Source organism: Thalassophryne amazonica, chromosome 4 (genome assembly GCF_902500255.1).
Source record: "Thalassophryne amazonica chromosome 4, fThaAma1.1, whole genome shotgun sequence".
NCBI classification, from domain to species: Eukaryota; Metazoa; Chordata; class Actinopteri; order Batrachoidiformes; family Batrachoididae; genus Thalassophryne; species Thalassophryne amazonica.
Window position 1 is genome coordinate 126521890 of NC_047106.1, and position 27026 is coordinate 126548915.

The following is a 27026-nucleotide window of genomic DNA, read 5'->3' on the forward strand; positions in this document are numbered from 1 at the left end:
ACTGAACGTACACAAGAAGAGTAAGATCACAGTCTGCGATAAGAACTAGCACAATCGCCACCAATCTAGAACCAGGTAAGGGGTAAACTTTAAAAGCTGTTTACAGTAAGTTTATTTTGTTTTAATAATGGTGAATTTGTCTGTCCATTTAAAATATGTGTTGTTTTGCCGGGTAGTAGATGTGGATACTTTGGACTGACGTGTAGGTTCTCAGTTAAGGCTAATTTATGCTTCTACGACTTCGTAATCACGCTCGCGTCGATGTGGGCGTGGCCCTGCCGAAGTTCTCCGATGCGTTGGCGGATGTCGGAATGCAATTTAACGCTAGAACAGTAGGGGGCGCGACGTGAAGACTAGCCTATGTATGTGTTCATTAAAGTCGTTGATTATTTACTTCCGGCTTTGTATCAGTCTTTGTTTTTGTTCTGTGTTTCAGATAAAAAAAAGAAAAGAAATTTCTCTTTTATCTGTTAATGCAAGGACGCTGAGAGACTTAACAAAAAGAAAATGTTTTTTCTTAGTCCTCCAAAGAACTTACATCTCTGATCTAGCAATGGGAGTTACCAGTACTCTATCTCCTTCAGTAATATACAAATAATCAATATTTATGAGTTCAGTTATACGAATAGACCCTTGTTGTTTGAAATTATAATATGTATATGTTGCGGACATGACGAACGAAGCTCTTCAGCATCTCACCATGTCATTTAGGTCCTTCAGACTTTTTTTCAGTAAATGCTTTGGTGGAGCATGAGCATGGTTAAAACCTTTCCGCTTCTGTCCCCCCAGACCCCCCACCTTTTAAATATATATATATATATATATATATATATATATGTGCCTTTCACCCCTGCCTTTTTAAGCTTTGTTTTTTTTTAGCCTACAATATTACGATATCATATTGCAGTATTGTCATCAATATGATGTACAATATGAATGTGATTTCACAGAAAGTGCAGCAACAGTGAAAATTAAACATTCTTAAACAAAACAGTAATAATACCACACTCATTTTGCACTCATCATTAGGTTAGGATACAGTGCCCTCCAAAAGTATTGGTACACTTGGTATTTCACACATATTGTGTTTGAAAGATTAAAAAAGAAAACAAGATTATAAAATCAAACCATGACTGTGCCTTGTGACAGAATCACTACGATCACCGCTCCAAGATGGCGGCCGCATTTCTTATGCCTCAGTGACCAACCTGGCATGTACTCTTTATAATATGTCTGTATATAATATGTATGTATATATGTCTTTATAATGTCTATGTTCTACCATCGGCTTGTGGGTTTTTGCAGCTTTTTACGACAATTTTGCCCGGTTTGTGGCTTTTTCTCCACTGGGGCTGAATTTTTGTGCCATTCCCGGTTTGTGCCTCTGTCTACCATAGAGCGAGCTTCACACCACTGTGCCACGCTTCGCAGTGCTTCGCTCATATTAATTTATAAAAAACAGAAAAGGGACTTACATTTTGGTGTTCCACTGCTGCTAAAGTCCAACATGAACTTTAAATAGGAGTCCAAATTGTGACGTGTACTCCAGTGATGCTGTGCACTCCAGTGATGCTGTGCACTGACTTTTTACCTCAAAAAAAAAAAAATCAAAGAATTGTCTGTCAGCAACGCAAACTCTGCCATGTTTGTTTTAAAGCTAATCGCTGTCCCGATTGGCATGCAATTAAATCAGTAAGCACACCCAAAAGCTTAAGTACTGAAAGTCTTTGAGATATTTCCATTTAATGTCATCTGAGAGCTCCACAAACATGTTAATCAATTTTCCGATCAAGTCATTTACAACGTGTCAATTAAACATTCATGACTGCTTTGTTTCCTTAGCCATGAACTTAATCACTTTGCATTGATATATAAAATGTACCCATATAAAATTCACAGAACTTTGTCAACCATCAAATTCAGAAATACCTCGGTTTTTAAGTATTTTCTACTTTGTAGATTGTGGCACAGGACATACCATGCAATTTAGAAGATTGTAATTGTGGTAATAAACTCACTAAAATATAACTTTGATGATATGTTTATCATTTAACATTGACAAATATATATTAAACTGATTTCATTAAATACATGACATTGTAGGTATTTTAAGTAGCCATTGTGACATTGTCTACGGACACTACACCTGATGAATGGAAACTCCATATATTTGTTCTGAAATTTATTATTGTGCTGTATTTGCTGTGTGACTATGCTATGACAAGTGAATGGCAACACAAAACACAGAAATAATGCTGTTGTATTGTTGTTCGTGGATTGTACATAGATTTCTGTAATGTAATATTGTCTACGGACACTACACCTGATGAATGGAAACTCCATATATTTTTTCTGAAATTTATCATTGTGCTGTATTTCCTGGGTGACTATGCTATGACAAGTGAATGGCAACACAAAACACAGAAATAATGCTGTTGTATTGATGTACGTGGATTGTACATAGATTTCTGTAATGTAATATCATTGTCTACGGACACTACAGTTATTTTTGGACAAATGGAACACAAATTTTCACACTTGATATTTCGGAACGCGTTCAAGCAATATATCCCAACTTTCCTCACACTGTCTATTTCAGGTCTGCAAAAAGTAATTAACCCCAAAATATGTTTATATGTGACATATTTAATGCAATATAAGCAATATAAGGTGTTTTACCACAACATAACTTTTCTATAAATTATATAACAACGACAGATTTCAAGTTTCAGCTGCCTGACATCGTCCAGAACAAGCTGGTCAGTGTGCATATTTCTAACAAATACAAACTTGAGTATTATACATCAAAATAAACATTGATTTTTGTGTTATTTTATTATGTTTGTAATTGCTCTAAAACAATAGCCACACATTTTGTTCTTATGCTCCAAAATAACGATGAAAATCACCTAAAGTTAAAAAGGATAAAGATGCATAACATCAGGAACAAGAATGATAAACGAATCTGGTTTTTGCAGACATTATTGCAACAGCTTACAGGCACACCTCAATCAATGATCAGTCATACTGAGCACAAAAGTATTTCCCAAAGCTTGCATAACAGTACTTTTTCAACAATAGTACACCTGAGTGTACAAGGTCATAATTTGCAATCAAACCTGGATGACATTTATACTCATAGATCCCAGGGTGCACTTATTATTTTATTTTATTAAAAAATGCATATTTTAACAAGTTTGTTCAGTTGAGTAGCACATGGTGTATTTACAAATTTATTTACGGAGATGTGTATATAAAATCGAAATTTTTGCAGCTTATAAATCATTTCAGTTATGTTAGTCCTTAAAACAAAACTGAACAATATCCAGCGGCGATAATATTTAGTACTTGGTCATATATAGAATCAAATCCACATTAACATTCAGTGGTGTTGTACTTTACATCTGAACTTCATTTGAAGTTTGGAATTAGCTGAACTCCTTGCCACACTCCCCTTGTGTTATTGTCCATGAAATGCACCTCTGTTTTCGCTTTGTAGAGCCTTTTGGCATTCCCCTCCTCAGGTTCGCTCTCACCATGCTGTACAGAGTCCTGTCACCTGATTTGAATGCGAGATCATGAGCTCTGAGAAGTGTGTAGATCTCTTTGATCATCCAGGGTTTCTGGTTTGGAAAGACCCGGTGCCGAATGTGCTTTTTTGCTGCAACATTGTCAGTACAGGTTACAGTATAGAACAGGACAGTCTGTGTGTATGTCTCCAGATCTGGGCACTCAAATAAGTCCCATTTTGTGATAAACAGTCTTGCAGCTGGGACAGGGCTGTGTCGCACTCTCTGACTGACACAGCAAAAGGATTAATTACATATGTAAATATTTTGTCCGTTGGGAAATTCATTAGTCTCCTGTGGAGTTGTAACGCTAATGGACATGTGATGTCACATTTCCACAGAGATCTGCACTGAGCAGAAAGATTTTCCCGGTTTATGCAAAACATAGTGCATGTTTTGCATTTTGTATCCCCAGTTACACAGCTTCATGTTAAATGGTATAGAAGAGCATTTTCTAAAAAAAAAAAAAAAAAAAAAAAAAAAAAAAGACCTGAAAGTTCAGCTACAGTTTACCAGAAGGTACATCTGAGATGCAAGCCTAGATTTAATGTTTTGGTGAAAGAAAACCCTCCCCTGTACCACTTCATGATGAAGCTGTATAACTAGGGATACAAAATGCAAAACATGCACTATGCACAATTTCTCCAATCACAGCCACAGAATCCTGTAACTTTTTCTGGGTTGTCTTGGTGTCTTTCCTCACGCTTCTCCTTCTTGCACAGTCACTCAGTTTTTGAGAACTGTCTACTCCACACAGATTTACCATAGAGTGCCATACTATTTGTATTTCTTCGTAGTTGATTTAAATAAAGTTCAAGACACATTCAGTGACTTGGAAATGTTCATGTATCCATCCCCTGACTTGTCTGAAGAAAACTGGCAATTAAACTGATTATTTACAGTTATTATACACTCAACAAAAATATAAATGTAACACTTTTGGTTTTGCTCCCATTTTGTATGAGATGAACTCAAAGATCTAAAACTTTTTCCACATACACAATATCACCATTTCCCTCAAATATTGTTCACAAACCAGTCTAAATCTGTGATAGTGAGCACTTCTCCTTTGCTGAGATAATCCATCCCACCTCACAGGTGTGCCATACCAAGATGCTGATTAGACACCATGATTAGTGCACAAGTGTGCCTTAGACTGTCCACAATAAAAGGCCACTCTGAAAGGTGCAGTTTTGTTTTATTGGGGGGGATACCAGTCAGTAGCTGCTGTGACCACCATTTGCCTCATGCAGTGCAACACATCTCCTTCGCATAGAGTTGATCAGGTTGTCAATTGTGGCCTGTGGAATGTTGGTCCACTCCTCTTCAATGGCTGTGTGAAGTTGCTGGATATTGGCAGGAACTGGTACAAGCTGTCGTATACACCAGTCCAGAGCATCCCAAACATGCTCAATGGGTGACATGTCCGGTGAGTATGCCGGCCATGCAAGAACTGGGACATTTTCAGCTTCCAAGAATTGTGTACAGATCCTTGCAACATGGGGCCGTGCATTATCCTGCTGCAACATGAGTGATGTTCTTGGATGTATGGCACAACAATGGGCCTCATGATCCCGTCACGGTATCTCTGTGCATTCAAAATGCCATCAATAAAATGCACCTGTGTTCTTCATCCATAACAGATGCCTGCCCATACCATAACCCCACCGCCACCATGGGCCACTCGATCCACAACATTGACATCAGAAAACCGCTCACCCACACGACGCCACACATGCTGTCTGCCATCTGCCCTGAACAGTGTGAACCGGGATTCATCCATGAAGAGAACACCTCTCCAACGTGTCAAACACCAGCGACTGTGAGCATTTGCCCACTCAAGTCGGTTACTACGACGAACTGGAGTCAGGTCGAGACCCCGATGAGGACGACGAGCATGCAGATGAGCTTCCCTGAGACGGTTTCTGACAGTTTGTGCAGAAATTCTTTGGTTATGCAAACTGATTGTTTCAGCAGCTGTCCGAGTGGCTGGTCTCAGACGATCTTGGAGGTGAACATGCTGGATGTGGAGGTCCTGGGCTGGTGTGGTTACACGTGGTCTGCGGTTGTGAGGCTGGTTGGATGTACTGCCAAATTCTCTGAAACGCCTTTGGAGACGGCTTATGGTAGAGAAATGAACATTCAATACACGAGCAACAGCTCTGGTTGACATTCCTGCTGTCAGCATGCCAATTTCACGCTCCCTCAAATCTTGCGACATCTGTGGCATTGTGCTGTGTGATAAAACTGCACCTTTCAGAGTGGCCTTTTATTGTGGGCAGTCTAAGGCACACGTGCACTAATCATGGTGTCTAATCAGCATCTTGATATGGCACACCTGTGAGGTGGGATGGATTATCTCAGCAAAGGAGAAGTGCTCACTGTCACAGATTTAGACTGGTTTGTGAACAATATTTGAGGGAAATGGTGATATTATGTATGTGGAAAAAGTTTTAGATCTTTGAGTTCATCTCATACAAAATGGGAGCAAAACCAAAATTGTTGCGTTTATATTTTTGTTGAGTGTACCAAAGGGGCTGATTACTTATGCAACCCATCATCTTGGCTTTTATATTTTTAATTAATTTATATCAAGTTGTAGAGATTTACTTTCAGCTTGAGTCTAAGGAAGATAATTTTACAAGTTTTTATATTGAGAAGCCTGATTTACTTTTTGTATTTGAAATGCCATAAACAAATTAAAATGCATGAAATACCAAGGGGCTGGATACTTTTGCAAGCCAATGTAATCGTCTTCCTCTGGGTTAAGGGCAGTCTTTAATATCTTTAATATGATACGAGCAAAAACTTTTGAAGTAGCACAGTTTCTGCAAGTATGTAATCTTACCTTCAACCCTGCCGATAATAACAGCTGTGGGTGTGCATGTCGGTGATTAGATGTCCGTAATAATCCAATCACACATGCACTCCACTGGGGACCCTGGTCTACATGTAATCGTTCCAGCAGTGTAACACGGCAGGTCTTCAAAAGAGTGGACCACAGTGCTTGCCCTGCCACCACCCCTCCCCCGGCTTGCTTTCCACCCAGACCTCGAGTGCTGGTGTCACTGGCCGAACGGTCCCTCCTAAAAATCTGCCCAGCCTGCCTTCACCACGCATGCGTCATTTCAAAGCATCAGTAGCGTCATTTCTGAGCACCAGCAGCGACACACCGGTTATCACCTCGTTTCTGCTTAAAACTGCACTCTAGTCATCATCTGCCTCAGTGACAGATATCTGAAGCTTTTGTATAACAATCATTTTCACATAAATTCAGCATTATTTCATAATAAAAGACGGGGGACCGATGAGAACACCCCAGCAGCACATCTGAGTCTGCTGCTGTTGCACCTGCGTCATTTTGGAACGTCGGCAGCGATTCTCCGATTGTCGCCTTGTTTGTGCTTAAAACTGACTTTAGAATGATTTAAGAGGTTTTACTTTGTCATCTTGTTATTAATGGTTAATGATGGTTAATAATCACATTATCCCCTTTAGTGTGATGGGGCCCTAAATGCAGTAAATAACCATTGTCACCACTGAGCAGATGTTTATCTGTGAGGTAAACGTGGAATGTAATTTGAATATTCTTTTAAAAATATTTAATAATTCAGTATTTTTTTCCATAAACAAGTTGCTTTGGATTATAAGTTGCAGGACCTCATAAACTAGTACCTGCAAGTTACCGTCTGGGAAAATACAGTAGATTCATTTTCAGTGTGAATTATTTATATTCCCTCTTCATGATGCGTTTTTGGACAGAAACGGCTAAAATTACAATGTGACTTCTCATACGGTAGTGCACTGACAGTAGACATTGTCTGTTTTGTTTTGGTTTTTTTTTTTTCATTGCTTGTTCCTCTGCAAATTCATAATAGAGCATAAATGACTGATACAAAAAGTTATATTTCTCTGTCTTCAGTCTTTCAGTATGCATCGCCGACACAGGGGTTCCCAGCTGGGCTTGCTGCTCCTAGCTTCTCAGCTCTTCCAAGTTGGTTTTGACAACATCCCACCTGTCACCCTGGCAATACTAGGAGTGAATGTTTACCTTTACCTGTTTCCTGCAGCTCCACTTATGCAGGTAATGCAGCACTCACTGCCAGACTCATTTTATTAGTGATGCTGCTGGAGATCTTGTAATGAATCACCTTGGTTTGTGTAACTATGTTTGTATGTATGTTAGCAAGATATGAACACTTTGTTCCACTTTGTTAAAATCTGGCAGGTGCATTGAGCTTGTGGATGGAAAGAACTGGTTTAATTTTGGTGAGGATTGGTCAAGGTCACATTTCTGGCCCTACCCTAATAGACAGGAATAAGGCAAAGTTTATTTGAACAAGTTGAGACATTTTATTTTTACTGAATTTAAAATCTCATGTAACATTTTCTGTGATACTTCAGAATGTGGATGTGGCTTTGCTGTGCTCTTTGATCACTTCTGATCGAATTTGTTTTAAATTCCCCATCCCCACCACCACCCATTATTTTGAAAATGTTAAAACATCATAAGAAAAATTCTGTGCCTGAGAGACATCTGTGTGAAAACCTGAAAAAGTTGTTGCAGACATGCATTCTGCTGCATAAATGTTCTTGAGGTAGACACACAGCACCTGCTCTGTATTTAATCCTAAACTCTGTGATTTAACACTGATTTAACACAATTTCAGATAAGAGTAAAGTATTATGTAATCCTTGACTAAAGGTAACTGATCAGTGTTTTGACTAGTAAAAGTAAGTCCCTTCAGCTGCTCCCTTGTTTGCAGTCGGGGTCGCCACAGTAAATCCAAGGTGGATCTGCATGTTGATTTGGCACAGGTTTTACGTCGGATGCCCTTCCTGACGCAACTCCACATTACATGGAGAAATGTGGCAGGGGTGGGATTTGAACCCAGAACCTTCCGAACTAAAACCAAGCACATTAACCACTTGGCCACCACCCCTGCTAGTGTTTTGACTAGAATCTTTGAATGTAAAAAAGAAAATATATAACAGATGAACTTTAAGAATGTAGCTGGTCCAGAGGCGCCACATACAGTATAATCATTGTGTCAGTAGAAAATGAGGTTTGTGCACCCCAGAAAAGTTTAAATTCATAGAAACAAAAGTGAGGAGGAACTGCTTTATGGCACTACATCGACACACCCAGGCGGTGCAGGTGGCTCATGGGATATAAATGCAGTTAAATAAAAATAAAATCATCTTTGATTTTCAGTTTTGTAGTAAAGTTTAGAATTAGTAACAAATATTTATTAGTTTTATTAGTCAGCTGCTCCCAGTGGTTCAGGGTCTCCACAGCAGATTCAATACAAATCTGCACGTTTGTCATCGGACGCCCTTCCTGGTGCAACTTCAGTTCTGCATGGACAAACACAAAGCCCATGGTCTTCTGAAGTGGTCTTCCAGTCAAATATTGACCAGGTGTGTGTGTGTGATTATTATTATTATTAGTTTTTTATTATTATTATTATTATTAATTTTTAGATTTCAGTGTGTGCTACAACATTCTTAAGTGTGGGAATAACTGTCTTAAAGGATGTGATGCTAAATCAGGCTCTTAGAGAGAATGAATCCCAACCACATGATCTTGTTCATTTTTTTTTATTGTTTTATTTCAAGGTGTAAAATAAATTTGCATATAGACATATAAATAGGGTTAAGCATGAACTGGCATGAGATTTTGACAGTATTATACAGTAAAGTAAATCCTACAGTGAGTAAAATAAGTATTTGAACACCCTACGATTTTGCAAGTTCTCCCACTTAGAAATCATGGAGGGGTCTGAAATTTTCATCTTAGGTGCATGTCCACTGTGAGAGACATAATCTAAAAAAGAAAAAAAAAAAAATCCGGAAATCACAATGTATGATTTTTTTTTTTATATATAATTTATTTGTATGTTACTGCTGCAAATAAGTACTTGAACACCTGTGAAAATCAATGTTAATATTTGGTACAGTAGCCTTTGTTTGCAATTACAGAGGTCAAATGTTTCCTGTAGTTTTTCACCAGGTTTGCACACTGCAGCAGGGATTTTGGTCCACTCCTCCATACAGATCTTCTCCAAATCTTTCAGGTTTGGAGTTCAGCTCCCTCCAAAGATTTTTTTTATTGAGTTCAGGTCTGGAGACTGGCCAGGCCACTCCAGGACCTTGAAATGCTTCTTACGGAGCCCCTCCTTAGTTGCCCTGGCTGTGTGTTTGGGGTCATTGTCATGCTGGAAGACCCAGCCATGACCCATCTTCATTGCTCTTACTGAGGGAAGGAGGTTGTTTGCCAAAATCTTGTAAGACATGACCCCATCCATCCTCCCTTCAATACGGTGCAGTCGTCCTGTCCCCTTTGCAGAAGAGCACCCCCAGAGTATGATGTTTCCACCCCCATGCTTCACGGTTGGGATGGTTTTCTTGGGGTTGTTCTCATCCTCTAAACATGGTAAGTGGAGTTGATTCCAAAAAGCTCTATTCTGGTCTCATCTGACCACATGACCTTCTCCCATGCCTCCTCTGGCTCATCCAGATGGTCACTGGTGAACTTCAAACGGGCCTGGAGATGTGCTGGCTTGAGCAGGGGGACCTTGCTGCCCTGCAGGATTTTAAACCATGACAGCATCATGTGTCACTAATGTAATCTTTGTGACTGTGGTCCCAGCTCTCTTCAGGTCATTGACCAGGTCCTCCTGTGTAGTTCTGAGCTTTCTCAGAATCATCCTTACCCCACAAAGTGAGATCTTGCATGGAATCCCAGACCGACGGAGATTGATAGTCATCTTGTGTTTCTTCCACTTTCTAATAAACAATCATAACAGGTGTTGTCTTCTACCAAGCTGCTTGCCTGTTGTCCTGTAGTCCATCCCAGTTTTGTGCAGGTCTACAGTTTTGTCCCTGGTGTCCTTAGACAGCTCTTTGGTCTTGGCTATGGTGGACAGGTTGGAGTGTGATTGATTGTGTGAACACTTGTCTTTTATACAGGTAACAAGTTCAAACAGGTGCAGTTAATACAAGTAAAGAGTGCAGAATAAGAGGGCTTCTTAAAGAAACATTAACAGGTCTGTGTGAGCCAGAATTCTTGCTGATTGGCAGGTGTTCAAATACGTATTTGCAGCAGTAACATACAAATAAATTATTTAAAAAAAATCATACATTGTGATTTACAGTTTTTTTTTTTTTTTTTTTTTTTTGATTATGTCTCTCGCAGTGGACATGCACCTAAGATGAAAATTTCAGACCCCTCCATGATTTGTAAGCGGGAGAACTTGCAAAACCGCAGGGTGTTCAAATACTTATTTTCCTCACTGTATTTAACTGAAACTGCTGATCCAAACAACCAATGATTTATAAAGGAAAATCATGGAAATCATCAGGGGTGCCCAAACCTGTGCATACAACAACCAGACAAACAATGGCGCACAATCCACAGTCCCTCATGTAGTCTTTGGTTTTTGTAGCAATACAGGGATGTCTGGTACCTTGTCCAGTCTGGATTTGATGATCCTGAGAGCTGTGTTTATATATTTGGCAAAAAGTCAGGGACATTGAACAGCATGTCTCAAAATTCATCAGGGTCTATTTTCTTGTCAGTAGTTTGAGTTGTGACCAGCTCTGAAAGAGAAGCCATTCTGAGAATACAGGTCACAAGAAGGTGCATAAGGCTTCACATGATCTACTAAATGAAAGGGCACTTGACTCTTCAAATTCGATGTTAATGACAGAACCTGCTCTCCTAATATAGATGTGAACTACTGTCAACACCACCAGTATATTTAAAATGTCCGTCATGAAATGTGCGCTGCTGCACAGCCATTTGGTTTCTGTTAATATTCTTTTCTGGTGTTTTGTTTGAGTAATAGACGGCGCAGCTGATACATAAAAATTTGATCTATTTTTCTCATTATTCATTTCTGTCAAAATACCTTTCTGTCAAAATTCCTTTCTGTCAATACACAATAAATATATTGAGATTCACCTGGTGTCAGGCGGGATAATCTTTGACATGTCTTTAAGAGAAGCTTTGGCTTTTAATGGCTTTCATTTATCCTTTTTATAACACGACTGTCTGTCCACGTCCTAGGCCTGTGTGAGCGTCCATCAGGCATACTGGTTAAAGGATTGGCGCCGCCTCCTCCTGTCCCCACTGCACCATGCAGATGATTGGCATCTCTACTTCAACATGGTTTCATTTCTCTGGAAGGGTATCAAGCTGGAGCGACGACTGGGTGGAGCCTGGTTCCTCTCTCTGCTCGTAGTCTTCTCTCTGCTTACTGGATTGGTGTATTTAGTGCTGGAGGCAGCACTCACGGAGCTAACCCAAGACCCATCATACAGCATGCAGTGTGCTGTTGGCTTCTCAGGTACAGCTGCCCATTGAAAATTCACTAAAGCTGAGGGCACACTACAAGATTTTTTTTTTTTTTTTTTTCCCAATTTTATCCATGATTCACAGTTGGGCAGCATCTGCACCAGTCAGTGCTAGTTGCAGGGGCTAGTTGGCACAGAAATCCGTTAGTGGCGTAATGATAAAGACCCGAATTGGCAAATGTATGAGGCGGACAGACCCAACCTGACTTCAGTCACAGTCAGTCAAACGTTTGAATTTTTGAGCCAACTCTGGACGTAATCACGTAGTGTGTGCTGATTACTGGTCTAACTGCAAGCGCACATTGCCAACAGCCAATGAAAAAGAGTAGGTGGGTCACAGGAACTAGCTTCACAAGATGAAGATGTCAGGAAGTAGCCAGCTGGACTATCTAAACACCCGTTTCTGTATCAAAATATCAGTTTTTCTTAATGGATTTCTCAGAGTAGATTGCTGTGCAAACAACAGCAACAGCGAGCCGTTTGCTGTTAACCTCGAAATCGGTGCTCTCGTGAGAGTGTGCATCAAACAAACACGCAAACTCTTGTGAGAGTTTGAGTGGATTTCAGGCAGAGAACATTGCGGCTGCTTGCTTGTTTTTTGCCGTTTTGTCCTCTGCGTGTCATTTATTTTTCCTGCTGTTCTCCAGCTGTTAATTCCGGAGTTCTGATTGCTCAAAAGTACAGTCAAAAGTTCTGATTGGTCAAAAGTAGGGATGCACCGATACCACTTTTTTCAGACTGAGTACAAGTATGAGTACATACATTTGAGTACTCGTTGATACCGAGTACTGATGCGAATACTTAATGATACCATTACAGTTTTGTGATGACTTTGAAAACATGTTTTATTCATCAGTTGTTCCTTACGTTTTGGCTGTAAATGCTACCAATATCATTAGCTTTGTTTTTATTTACAAACATTTCACTTAAATCATGTAACTTCACTTTTTGACTACAACAAATTGTCCTTCGACATTAACTGTGTTTCTTAACAAACATGACGCTGCCAGACATCTCTCTGAAACGTAACCTGTGGAATTCAGCACTACGAAATATACAACACCAATAACTGAACTGAAACTGTCCATCAATAACTTTGTTTATGTCTGTGAGCACTAAAAGCTTTTTTGAAAATGTGAGGGGCAGATTCATTTTGACAAAAAGAAGCTTCTCTGTTATCAGCTCTTTTTTATTTACAATGTGTGACACTGCGTTAAACATCCTTTCACTCTACACACTATTTTAACTTTTAACTAAATACGTACAGGTAATATACACAAATTCAAACCATATTTTTTTCCAAAGGTGGAACATGTAATATTGGAGGAACACAGCGTGGGCACACAGGCACACACAGTGTTGCGCGGTATCTCTGTGACACACAGAGGCAAAATGGAGTAATTTTAACATTATTTTATTTTTTCTTTGTGTATCATGGGATAATTTCCTCACGTTCCGAGACAATAGCCTGAAGCATGTGGTAAATGAGCCATTAACGAGGAGCAGTGACTCAACTTCTTGCCCAAATTGCGGCTTGTGGAGGAGGAACGGACATTCCGCAAACGGATTACCCCTGTAGCGGGCCAACCCGTTCTCCCATTGAACTGAACACCAAGATCAAGGGCTCACCAAGACCAGAAACTCACCAACCTGATGGACCATCTCCGCCGCTGAAACACTGATAGGAGTTGTGATGGAGCAACTGCGGCGCAAAGTGCCGAAGTCACAGAGGAACGTTTTTTAGCCACACGAGGAATTAAAGTATTTTCAGATGTTGTTTTCGAAACTCAGGAGGCGTTGTGTGGATTATTTTTCTTCAAGATCATATGATAATGAATAAGACTTTTTATTTACTGTGTGTGTGTGTGTGTGTGAATTTACTCCACATGATGGACAGCGGCTTTCAGCCAATCAGTGGACAGCATTGACTGACGTATCATTGTTTAAGCTGCAGTGTTCAGAATGTATGAAAAAGTAGTGGTTTATAGTCCGGAAATTTCAGCACGTGAGTGTGAAAATCACACAGAGGTTAACATCTCACTGCTGTAAAGGGATATTGGGTCACGGAGTATTAGAGACATTTTATGATTACAAGTACGAGTAAATGAATACAGGATCAGGGTGATACCTGATATTGGTATCGGGATCGGTGCATCCCTAGTCAAAAGTCCAGCAAGCGGAGAAAGGACTGACACAACAAGTGTATTTCCATGTCTGGAAGAAATACAATGCTCTTTTTCTTTCTCTCTCTCTCTCTCTTGCTTTCTCCCTCAGAGAGGAGATGCAGCGGAGCTGTTGGAGTGAAAAAACATAACTTCATGCTTTCAGAGTTACAAACTCTGCTCTAATCAAATCGATTTTATTTATATAGCGCCAAATCACAACAAACAGTTGCCCCAAGGCGCTCAAATGCAGCATATTTGTCTGTAAACCAGGACAATATTTCTTTTCAGCGCAGAACTCTGTGGAAATGTGACAACATCTGTCCATTAGTGCCCCAATTCCACAGGAGACTGACGTATTTGCCAACGGACAAAATATTTAAATATCCAACTAATCCTTTTGCTCTGCACGTCATACTGTGACTGGGCCTTAAGCTATTATTTTAAAAAAATGAATTAATCCTTGGAGCCCAAATGATGCTCTCCTGTGCCCTAGTCAATTTTTCATCACATATCTATGAATAGATCATGTCTTTATAGTGTTGTATGTCTCACATTCAGAAAACTGAGATTGTTCTGAACTTTTTGATATGAAACACATGGGCATTATACTAAAAGAAAGTCCCTTAAAGGGGAATTTCCTAAGGTATGGTAAGCTCAAGAAAATATCCTTGGGGCTCTCAAGCCTTAACCTCTGTTTATTAATATTGTTGTTGTTTTCCCCAGGTGTCCTGTTTGCTCTGAAGGTAGTGAATAATCACTATCACCCAGGGGGTGTGACCTATGTCATGGGAATTGCTGTGCCCAATCATTATGCTAGCTGGGTGGAGCTCATACTGATCCACATAACTGCACCTGGGTGAGTTAGCAACCAGAAAACATTATGACAGATCCCATACTATAACTATAAACCCCCTATGTGTGTGTGTGTGTGTGTGTGTGTGTGTGTGTGTGTGTATATATATATATATATATACATATATATATATTTCTACCTCATTTTCTTATTTTATTGTTACAAGTATTATTATTATTGCATATCTTTGCACACACTGTTTGATGCATATTTTCCTCTGCCTGCACTCATCTTGTGTGTTTTTAAGAGTTGATGTAACGTGTGAATTTCTCCACTGTGAGATCAATAAAGTCTTATCTTCATCCCAACTAAAACTTGATGGATTGGCATAGATCAGGAGTGGCCAAGTTCGGTCCTCGAGAGCCACATTCCTGACACTCTTAGTTGTCTCCCTGCTGCAACACACCTGAATCCAATGAAAGACTTGTTAGCAGGGTTTTAATGAGCCTTTCATTGGATTCAGGTGTGTTGCAGCAGGGAGACAACTAAGAGTGTCAGGAAGGTAGCTCTCGAGGACCGAACTTGAGCACCCCTGGTCTAAGGTGTATGTGTGCCAATTTTGTGCTTGTTTCCAGAAATAAACAATTGTTACAGTTATCTGCTTCACTAAAAAAGGACACAGAGAGATAGCATGATCGTAAATAGAACCCAGGTCTACATATTGTCATCTCACGCCTTATATCGCTGAGCCAATAACAGGCTGAGAAAACACATCCATTCAGTGTTTATGGTGTATTTGAGGGTGAAACCATTAAAATCTGCAACATGTATTAACTTCCTGAAAAATTATTTATGAACTTGCACCTTTGGGTGAAAGGCTCATTAAAACCCTGCTAATAAGTCTTTCATTGGATTCAGGTGTGTTGGAGCAGGGAGACAACTAAGAGTGTCATGAATGTGGCTCTCGAGGACCGAACTTGGCCACCCCTGGCATAGATGCTAATGTTAAAACGGAGGACAAAATCTGTTTGAGGTGCTGGTGCTGACAAGTTATCAATGGGGGCAAAGGTGAAGACAGTACCACAAACTCAGTGACCCTTCAAGTAGGTTCTTTTAATCATGAAGTTCAGTCATGTTTCAGGGTATCTAATATATGTAATCTACAAGTCACTGCATGGATTTTAAAGCAAATTTGTCCACTTCTTCAGGTCACATGTTCAGATAATGTGCACAAGGTGTACGTAAGTCATTCCCTGACACTAATGGCACTAATGCTGTCAGTGTTAGGGGTCTATATTTGGTAATGGTATTATCGAACTAAAGTCTAGAATGTTCATAACATGTACTAGTAATCCTGTCCCTGTGTTTTCTGACGTAGTATCAGCGCTACATGTGCCGAGCTGATGTGACACTGCTCACGTCATCTCTGTGTCTGAGTGGTGACAGTGTTAATTTTCTCACCTGTTTTTTAAATTTAGTCCTAGTCTTAGTCTATTGTCAAATTTCTTTTTTAGTTTTAGTCATATTTAGTAATTCACATACCATTTTTATTTAGTCATGTTTTAGTCAAATGAAAGTCTGTTAATTTTATTTTGTTGGATGTGAAATTGGCTGGAAATTTGTTAAAGCAGAATAAAATAAACAATTCAAGACTGGTAATGTTTTTATCTATTGTAAGAGCCACAACTTGAGCCAATTTAATTTAAATATGATGCACACTTCATATTTCATTATTTTGTTATTTCATGCTATTTGTTACATATATATATATATATATATATATATATATATATATATATATATATATATATATATATATATATAATGTTAAAAACAAATTCATATTGGATGGCTGTTGCTGTTTGCCGCTGTGTTCAAAAATCAGCATACAGTATCTTTAATTGGAGCTGATCAAAATAAACTGTTTTTCCATTAAATGTTTATTGGCATCAGATGGTTTTCCTCTGCAACGCATTTACTTATTTATTTGAATACTCGCGTGACGTGTAATGTAATTTAATGCTGTTGTCTTCTTAAATGCACAGTTATTAAACAAACATTTTAGCTTTTAGGTTCCTAGTTAGTAAGAAAAAATGTTAGATATCTTTTTAGACGCTAGTGTCCACTCTTGTAGTCTGCACAGATCTTTGCTCAAGCACACAGCAGGAAGACACCTCCTGCAGACAGGAGACTGAGGAGCAGGCGCAGCGAGCAGAATCAAACAAAATGGAGACAACGTTATTTTAAAAAACGATTTTTGAACGGTTTGAATGTGTGGACGTCCCGCGCATTCTCAAATGTGCTCACGGTACATTTTATATCTGATTTTGTGTCAGGACGGCGTTAGAGTGAACTCTGCTGAATGTGACACATTTTGGAAACATTTTCAAACCGTAAGAGCTTGTTGATGAAACTTGAGAGATTTTATTTCATGCAAAACAGTTTAGTCTCATCTTTTTTCATCAACTATAATGCATGTTAATTTCGTGTTAGCATCGTCCTCGTCTCGTTTTCGTCATGAAAAAAATGGTCTTTGACGAAGATATATCATCTCATCTGGTTTGACTAAATTAACACTACGGTGATGACGCAGCAAACAGTACCAGCACATCTGCGCTGAGTTTTACAAACATATTTACACTTTTTTTTTTTTTTTTCAAAGTCTGCGCATCCTCTGGCTGTGTTAGCGCGGCTGAAACAGCAGCCCCTTTAAACAAAGTAGCACACCTGCAGCGAGTAAAAACAAAAAGAAACGCTTTGCTTTTTTCCCCCATATATGCTCAAAGTCTCTTTCTGAGGATGGCACAGCATAAAAGCATGGATAAAACCTTAACTGTCAATCAGGTTGCGCTTTCCACATAAATGAACAAGTTCTTCATTCTTCCTGCTTACACAGACTGTGCAAACCAGGGGCTTATCCAGGCAGATGATGCAATGGCTCCTCCACAACAACCTTAGAGTTAAGGTCCACTTTTGAAGACATTTTGTCATACTACTGCTAATAGTAAGTCCATTCGGCTGCTCCCTTGTTTACACTCGGGGTCAGCACAGCAAATCCAAGGTGTAGCTCCATGTTGGATTGGCACAGGTTTTACGCCGGATGCCCTTCCTGACGCAATTCCACATTACATGGAGAAATAATAATAATTGTAATACTGATAGTGATAACAATATTTCATACAACTAAATTGCTTCAATCAGTATTACTCTGGGCCTGCGTTTTACTACATTTCTGCACTAAGTGGAATTGATGAGCCATATACAAATATGTGTACTTAATTTAACTTTTCTACATCACTAAACTGCGATGTGAAACACTAACTTTCTTTCTTTCTTTCTTGTTAAGCAGTGTCGTAGCTCAGGCATATCTGGGTCTGTTTGGAGTTCTACGTTTAAAGTCAGTTAGGTTTGGGGAAGCCATAAATATGAAAACGATTACGGGTCTTGGGGTTAGTAATCTTATCAAACAAACCTGCAAGTTGTGATATCAATTTGGGATAAAGGCAAAGAAAAGGTGAAAATGTGTAAAAGAAAATATTAATGCACCACACATTATGCAGTATAACTAAAGAAATAAAAAGCTATGTTGCACACAAACACCACACTACAGTTTATGTATGTTTTTATATAAGCAGTATTAAGCATATCAAGGCATCAGTTGTGATACTTGTTGAGTATTGGACCTTCAATGTTTTGAGAAAAGATATAGAAACAATGATAATTCATCTGTTTTCATAAGCCATCCATCCATTTTCTTCAGCTTTATCCGGAGTCGGGTCGTGGGGGCAGCAGCTCAAGCAAAGCCGCCCAGACCTCCCGATCCACACACACCTCCCCCAGCTCCTCCGGGGGAACCCCAAGGCGTTCCCAAGCCAGCCGAGAGATGTAGTCCCTCCAGCATGTCCTGGGTCTTCCCCGGGGCCTCCTCCCAATGGGATGTGCTAGGAACACCTCTAAGGCAAACTAAGGGCAGTTCAGAACCTCCATGACCAATAAAAAAAAAAATCAAGGACCGAGACGTTGCCCGGTATGGCGGAGCCGGGGTCCCACCCTGGAACCAGGCCTGGAGCGTGAGCGCCTGGTGGTCAGGCCTTAGCCCATGGGACCCGGCCGGGCTCAGCCCGAAAGAGCGACGTGGGCCCGCCCTCCTGTGGGTTCACCACCTGCAGAGGGGGCCATGGGGGTCGGGTGCAGAGAGGATTGGGTGGCGGTCGAGGGCAGGTGGCCCGGTGGCCCGGTCCATGCTCACAGCCCCTGGCTGTTGGGACGTGGAATGTCACCTCACTAGGGGGGATGGAGGTTGAGAGATACCGACTAGAGATAGTCGGGCTCACCTCCACTCACAGCTTGAGCTCTGGTACCCAACTCCTGGAGAGGGGCTGGACGCTTCATTTTTCTGGCGTTGCCCACGGGGAGAGGCGGAGAGCTGGGGTCGCATTGCTTATTGCGCCCCAGCTCAGTCGCCATGTGTTGGAGTTCACGCCGGTGAACGAGAGGGTCGTGTCCCTACGCCTTTGGGTCGGGCACAGGTCTCTCACCGTTGTCTCAGCCTACAGGCCGAGCGGCAGTGCAGAGTACCCGACCTTCCTGGAGTCCCTGGGAAGGGTACTAGATAGCGCTCTGACTGGGGACTCCATTGTTCTTCTGGGGGATTTCAATGCCCACGTGGGCGGCCACAGTGAGACCTGGAGGGGCGTGGTCAGGAAGCACAGCCTCCCCAATCTGAACCCGAGTGGTGTTCAGTTGTTGGACTTCTGTGCTCGTCACAGTTTGTCCATCACGAACACCATGTTCGAGCACAAGGGTGTCCATAAGTGCACGTGGCACCAGGACAACCTGAGCCGGAGGTCGATGATCGACTTTGTAGTCGTATCATCTGACCTTCGGCCACGTGTCTCGGACACTCGAGTGAAGAGAGGGGCAGAGCTGTCAACCGATCACCACCTGGTCGTGAGTTGGATCCGCTGGGAGGGGGAGGAAGCCGGTCAGACCTGGCAGGCCCAAACGTATCATGAGGGTCTGCTGGGAACGACTGGCGTAACCCTCTGTCAGCAAGGTCTTCAACTCCCACCTCCGGGAGAGCTTCTCCCAGATCCCGGGGGAGGTTGGAGACATGGAGTCCGAGTGGACCATGTTCTCCACCTCCATTGTTGATGCGGCCGCTCGTAGCTGTGGTCGCAGGGTCTCTGGTGCCTGTCGCGGCGGCAATCCCCGAACACGGTGGTGGACACCGGAAGTAAGGAATGCCGTCAAGCTGAAGGAGTCCTACTTATCTTTGTTGGTAGGTGGGACCCCAGAGGCAGCTGACAGGTACTGGCAGGCCAAGCGTGCCGCAGCCCGTGCGGTCGCAGAGGCAAAAACTCTGGTCTGGGAGGAGTTCGGGGAGGCTATGGAGGAGGACTATCGGTCGGCCTCGAAGAGATTCTGGCAAACCGTCCGATGCCTCGGGAGGCGGAAGCAGCTCTCCACCAGGACTGTTTACGGTGCGGGTGGGGAGCTGTTGACCCTGACTGGGGATGTTGTCGGCGGTGGAAGGAGTACTTCGAGGATCTCTTCAATCCCATCGTCACGTCTTCCGAAGAGGAAGCAGAGACCAGGGACTCAGAGGCGGACTCATCCATTACCCAGGCCGAAGTCACCGAGGTGGTTAGAAAACTCCTCGGTGGCAAGGCTCCTGGGGTGGATGAAATCCATCCTGAGTACCTTAAGTCTCTGGATGTTGTGGGACTGTCTTGGCTGGCACGCCTCTGCAACATCACGTGGCGATCGGGGACAGTGCCTCTGGATTGGCAGACCGGGGTGGTGGTCCCTCTGTTTAAGAAGGGGGACCAGAGGGTGTGTTCCAACTATAGGGGGATCACACTCCTCAGCCTCCCCGGTAAGGTCTATTCCAGAGTACTGGAGAGGAGAATTCGACCGATGGTCGAACCTCGGATTCAGGAGGAGCAGTGTGGTTTTTGTCCTGGTCGCGGCACACTGGACCAGCTCTACACGCTCCATCAGGTGCTCGAGGGTTCATGGGAGTTCGCCCAACCAGTCCACATGTGTTTTGTGGATCTGGAGAAGGCGTTCGACCTTGTCCCTCGGGGCACCCTGTGGGGAGTGCTCCGGGACTAGGGGGTCCGGGGTCCTTTGCTAAGGGCTATCCGGTCCCTGTACGACCGCAGCAGGAGCTTGGTTCGCATTGCCGGTAGTAAGTCAAACCTGTTTCCAGTGCACGTTGGCCTCCGCCAGGGCTGCCCTTTGTCACCGGTTCTGTTCATTATTTTTATGGACAGAATTTCTAGGCGCAGCCAGGGTGTAGAGGGGGTCTGGTTTGGGAACCACAGAATCTCGTCTTTGCTGTTTGCGGACGATGTGGTTCTGTTGGCTTCATCAACCGAGTGTGAAGCGTCCGGGATGAAAATCAGCACCTCCAAACCCGAGGCCATAGTTCTCGACCGGAAAAAGGTGCTTTGCCCTCTTCAGGTCGGTGGAGTGTCCTTGCCTCAAGTGGAGGAGTTTAAGTATCTCGGGGTCTTGTTCACGAGTGAGGGACGGATGGAGCATGAGATCGATAGACGGATCGGTGCAGCATCTGCAATGATGCGGTCGCTGTATCGGACCGTTGTGGTGAAGAGAGAGCTGAGATAGGGTGAGGAGCTCGGTCACTCGGGAGGAGCTCGGAGTCGAGCCACTGCTCCTCCACATCGAAAGGAGTCAGTTGAGGTGGCTCGGGCATCTTTTCCGGATGCCCCCTGGACGCCTCATAAGCCATGATTTAAAAAAAAAAAAACAGTAAACATTTGGGGCCATATAGTTGTGGAGATGCAATGACCAGTGTAACCAGTGTTAGGACAAGTTGGTGTATTCATAGTTATGATGTTACATTGTGTTTGGAATCAGACCAGTGCACACAAAGAAAAAGTGGGAGAAGAATTGTAAATGTGGGAGCTTCATTAAAGTCACACATGGTAAAGGAAGGATTTGTTGTTTTAGTTTCATGTGGTATCATATCACAAAATGCACAAAATGCAAACTAGTCAGAACCAACCTTGTTCCCAGCTCAAAATAACTTTGCTGATAAAGTGATGATTCTGTCAGTAAACTTCAAATCAATTACTTTACAATAATGCACCACAATTCTCCCTACCACATATAGTCACCTCCTAGCCACCGTAAAGGTGCACTTCTGTTATTTGCCTTATTTTGAAGAGATTTACAGTTAACTGCACTTGCGATTTCACTGTAATCACACAGCATTAAAAATACATCAAATAGGTGTAAACCAGACTGGACAAACTAACAAATAATAAACGCATGCCTTTCAACACAACCGCATCCCAATGACTTTACCTCTCTTGAAGCACCACACGGCAGTCTTGGAGATACCGTCCTGCTGTCCAATGCTGCGTCTGTCTTCTTGGGGCTTCGTATGCTTCAGTATTTCAAAGGTCCTATGGTTCTATGTGATTGTCATGAAATGCCCGGTTGCCATCGTCACATATGTGTTTCTTGATTCTTTATTTTCTTCAGCCACAGTCAGTAAGCATAGACATCGCTAACAGCTAGCAGTGCTAATTGCTGGCACAGCTGTCCGACTGAGATTCGCGACCCTGCCGTCTGTTTCTCTTCAAGCCTTTTTAATCATACAGTTGCAAAATCAAAATCAGATCAACCTGCATGACTTTCTCATACACTGGGACCAGAAATTCAGCTGACTGGGGGTGGAGGTTGACGATGCAATGCATTCTGGGTCTTTTTTCTCTTTATATAAGACAGGTGTGTTCCAGCTGGTCTAATATCTGCAAATAAAAATTAAAGACTGATACTTCACTTTGTAGTAGACTGTTAATTTATAATAATACTTTTAATGATTAACAGATTAGGTTTGCAGCTGCACACATTTTGCAGTTTTACGTTGAAGAGTGCCCTCATTTCTTGCCAGCACCCTGCCCTTTATAAAAGCTAGCTGGAACACTGGATAGGGAGAATTACAAAATGATTTTTAAAAAAGTTGTGTGATGCCAGCCATCCTGCAGACTTATTCAAATAAAGTTTAATGCATATGTGTGTGTGTTTATTTGGGGGGTTGCTGCCTCTTAACTCATTCATGAGTGGATTCAATCCCTAATTGCAGGAAGGCAACCAAGCCCCAGCCTTGATGTTTATAAATGAAGCCAATGCAGAAGTGAAAAAAACTGTACTTTCATTTCCTTGAATGGCCACTTGATGCTGGCTCCAAAAGCAAGTCTCACCTCAGTGACCCTCATGTTAAAATAACATACTTAAAATACACATCATGTTTACAGCCTGATACAAAGAGGGTTTCACTTTCTGTAGTTAGTTTCCCCCCTTCATAACAACTGTACGGGGATGATTTTTTTGTTATTTATTTTTTGTGTCACAGTTGACACATACTGAGTAACAGCTGTGTGCTGGAAAGAGGAGTCCAGTCACCAGAGTCCCACCAGCAGTTGTTGGTAGTTGTTGTGGACTGACCATGCTTGTCCTTTCCGAGCATTTTATTTGAAATATCTGAGACAGTTTGGCTTGCTGTGTGCTTAAATACTAACAGTCCATCTAAGAAGTTGGTGCTTCACTATTTCAGTTGAGTGAAATTGTAGTATTATTTAAGTTCTACGTTAGCACCACTGACACTGATGGCAGGTATCAGTACCTTGGAGATGTTAAGTCCACTGATGGCACAACTGTTACTGAGCCTGTATGCTGGTCATATGTTGTTATTCTGCCCCAAGGCACCAATTATGAAAACCACCACCCAGTCCACAAAAAGTGGCACAGAGTTAAGTCTAGCATGTTAAGTGTTGTGTTTTTGTTCTTATTATGTGTGTAAAATGTCAAGTCGGACCATATCCAGTAAATGACAAGGTTGTAAATTTATCATCAGTTGGAAATTTATCTGCATGTTTTGTCTTTTTTTTTTTTTTTCTTTTTTTTTTTCAGGACCTCTTTCATTGGCCATTTGTCAGGCATCATTGTGGGTCTCCTCTACACCACTGGGCCACTGAAGGCCATCATGATGACGTGTGCAGGTCTGAATCTCAGTTAATACACTGCTATGTAAACTTGCATGTAAAATCTCCAACAGACAAGGCCAGTTAGGTTCTTATTGCTATACACCGAAGACCTTCAAGTTTGAAATTAAAAGATGGATATGATAAGAGAGTGGTCTGTATGCTCCTGAAATTTGACAAAAGCCACCTCTGTAACTTAGAAACTAACATGTTGTTACCCTGTAGCTCCTTGTTATACTATTGTGTCAAAATTATATCAGTGGTATGCTGGGACAATATATTGTCCAATGGAAGTAGTTATCGTGAGAGGCAGACAATTTCCTTTTTCTGGTAACATTAGTCAGAACAGATTGAGATGTCAACACGGCTTTGCATTTGTCATCAAAATTGTCTGTAGATTTAAAATGATTTGACAACTTTAAAACTGGAGATGCTGACTTAAGTGTGTAGTAGATTAATATATTTTAATGTTTATTATATTGAAATTAACCTCTTTTTTTCTTTACCAGGGCTTGTGATGTCATTTGGATACCACACCCAGCCACCGACATACTACAGCTCATCAGGTACAACAACATTTAAGGATGGATGTAAATGGGCCTATCTAGAATTTATAAGTCAACATTTGCTAAACCATTTATTTATTAAAATGTTTTTAAGTGGTACTTGTTTAAGCACTTGTTAGAAAAACCACTACATAGAAATCTTGACAGTAATTTTTTTTATTTTGCCTCTTTTCACCACCACAATTAATTACATCCACCAACGATGTTGGTCGGAGGTTATATTTTCACCCCTGTTTGTTTGTTTGTTTGTTTGTCTGTTTGTGAACAGCCGGTAATGCCGTTTTTTTTAAATATTGTTATGACATTTTTCCAGAGGATTCATATCCTGATAGACAAGAACTGATTAAATTTTCAAGGTCAGATGTCAAAGTCAGGAAAAATCTTGGAAAGTTGGAAAAATCCCTGTCCTTTAACATTGGATTTTCAAAAATTCATAAATCTGTCAAAAAAAAAAAAATTGAATTTCTTTAGTATTTGAGAGCGATATGTAGGATGGTATCCTTTATTGACCAATAAAGTTTGATTCAGATTTGATCCAGGTTACAGATTTTGTGGCCATTTAAATTTATTTGGGAAAAACTCATATAATGTATATTTTACATTATATCATAATCTAACATGCCCCGATCGCTCTCATATTTGAAAGTGAGGTGCAGACTGTATTCATTTTTGTCTGACAAAAGTCCTTTTCCCATTCGCAAATTGTATTCTTTGTCAGTTGATGTCTGCCAAGTTTGTCAGAAGGTTTTGTGTGTTTGAACGGTGATCAGGTGGAAAACTTTCCCGCTGTTTGCACATTTATTTGCCATTTTGTCCTCTACATGTCATTCTTTTTTTTTCTGTCACTGTCCAACGGTTCATTCTGTGATTCTGATTGGTCAGAAGTCCCACACAAGTGGAGAAAGGACAGTCATAATGACTGCATCACTGTCTCTCTCTCTCAGCGAGGAGACCCAGTGGAGTTTGAACATGACATCATACTTTCAGAGCACCAAACTCTGCTTAAATGTAGCATTTTTGTTTGTAAACCAGAAAAGTACTTTTGCTCAGTACAGATCTCTGTGGAAAATCGACATCATATGTCCATTAGTGCCCGAATTCCACAGGAGATCGACACGTGCCAGTGGACAAAACGTTTAAATACATAACTAATCTGTTTACTCTATCCGTCAGAGTGTGACTCGGCGTGAAGAAAACTGCTGCATCTTCAGCTCTGCCTCCTGTCTCTCTTTCCTTCAGGCCAATGTCTCTTGTAGAGCAGTTAGCTTAGTGGACAAGGACCTGACATGCTAATCTGTAGACGTGGGTCTACAGGTCTAAGACTGTTCTCTAAGATCAGCAGATTGCAACCCGGGCGGATGAGTGCTCTGCTCCACATGTGACAGTCAGTTGTCTTAACTTTTAAATACTTTGTGTTTGTGTAGGTTCCACTGGTACAGGTGGCCGTTACTCTGGAGGCCAACCTCAAACAAGGGACTATACATCAAATCACATGGCGTCTTACACAGGTGGACTAACAGAGGAGGAGCAGCTGGAGGCAGCCATCAGAAACAGTATGAATGACAGAGGTAAGAGGGGAGTATCAGTGTGTAGACCAGCACTGGATTCCAACTTGTTCGCCAAATAAAACTAAGGCAAATCTGTCAATGTTGTGTAGTGCGCACCAATGAGAGGGGAGCTCCTCCTCCTTATGGTTTCCATGTGTCTGAGGAGCCGATGACAGCTGACGAACTGAGGAGACGACGACTGACCAGGTTTGACAGATGAATATGCACATGAGTTGATGAAGAGACAGAAGAGGGTTGAACATATGAGGTCTGCTCCAAAATGTGCACGTGTGTGCAGCTGTCCAAAGAGTTGAAGTTTTATCATAAAAGCTGCATTGATACCTAATAAATTGTTGCTTTGAAGGACAGTTCTGTGACACAGAGGATCTCTGTCTTTCTCATATGCAAATTCATTTGGACTTTTTTGTTGTTGTTGTTTTAAACACCATTTGTGCCAGAATAGTGAATCCAGTTGTTTCTTTAGGAGATGGCCACATTGTTTAAATTAAACTTTCCACCTATCTCCAAGAACGTAATGGGACAATCACAAGTATAAAGGGGAAGAAAAAAATTTGGTATCGACCAGGATACTCATTAATAGGACTGTATTATGGCCATTGTGAGTTAAAAAGAAAGTGGTGGGTATTTTGAAGAAAAAAAAATTACAAGGAAAGAAAACACAAATATTTTGAGATTATAAAATCTTAAATTTGCAAGGAAAGAAAACCATATATTTCTGATTTCAAAGCTCATTTGGATAACGTGATAATTAAGATGACAGTATTAATGTGCATCCATGTTCAAGCTGTTGCACTGGGTGTGTTTGCACTATGTGGCTCATGATTTGTCTGTTAAGAGATATATTGTGTTGTAACATAAAAAAAAAAGTTTTGTCTCTAAATTAGCCACTTTAATCTCAGAGAATCAATGTTTTCTTTTTTGTTTACTTTATCATCTCAGAAAATTTCCCCCCAAAAGTGTTTCTTGTAAGTTTAGGAGGTGAAACTCAGA

The 27026-nt window shown here is 41.3% G+C and overlaps 1 protein-coding gene across 1 annotated transcript; it reads left to right on the forward strand.

Moving 5' to 3' along the window:
* LOC117508687 (rhomboid-related protein 4-like) lies at positions 1 to 26666 on the forward strand. Its single transcript, XM_034168502.1, has 8 exons — positions 1 to 75; positions 7492 to 7653; positions 11641 to 11920; positions 14816 to 14948; positions 23832 to 23920; positions 24412 to 24468; positions 25893 to 26036; positions 26126 to 26666. The coding sequence occupies exons 2-8, from the start codon at positions 7501 to 7503 to the stop codon at positions 26233 to 26235; spliced, it is 966 nt and encodes a 321-aa protein (XP_034024393.1). The 5' UTR covers positions 1 to 75; positions 7492 to 7500; the 3' UTR covers positions 26236 to 26666.
* Positions 26667 to 27026: the final 360 nt, after the last annotated feature.

Bases quoted from the DNA above. Each gene is read 5' to 3' on its own strand.
- LOC117508687 (XM_034168502.1), top strand. From the start codon at position 7,501: ATGCATCGCCGACACAGGGGTTCCCAGCTGGGCTTGCTGCTCCTAGCT. The intron at 11,921-14,815 runs GTACAGCTGCCC...TGTTTTCCCCAG, and splicing joins GTGTGCTGTTGGCTTCTCAG to GTGTCCTGTTTGCTCTGAAG. The intron at 26,037-26,125 runs GTAAGAGGGGAG...AATGTTGTGTAG, and splicing joins AAACAGTATGAATGACAGAG to TGCGCACCAATGAGAGGGGA.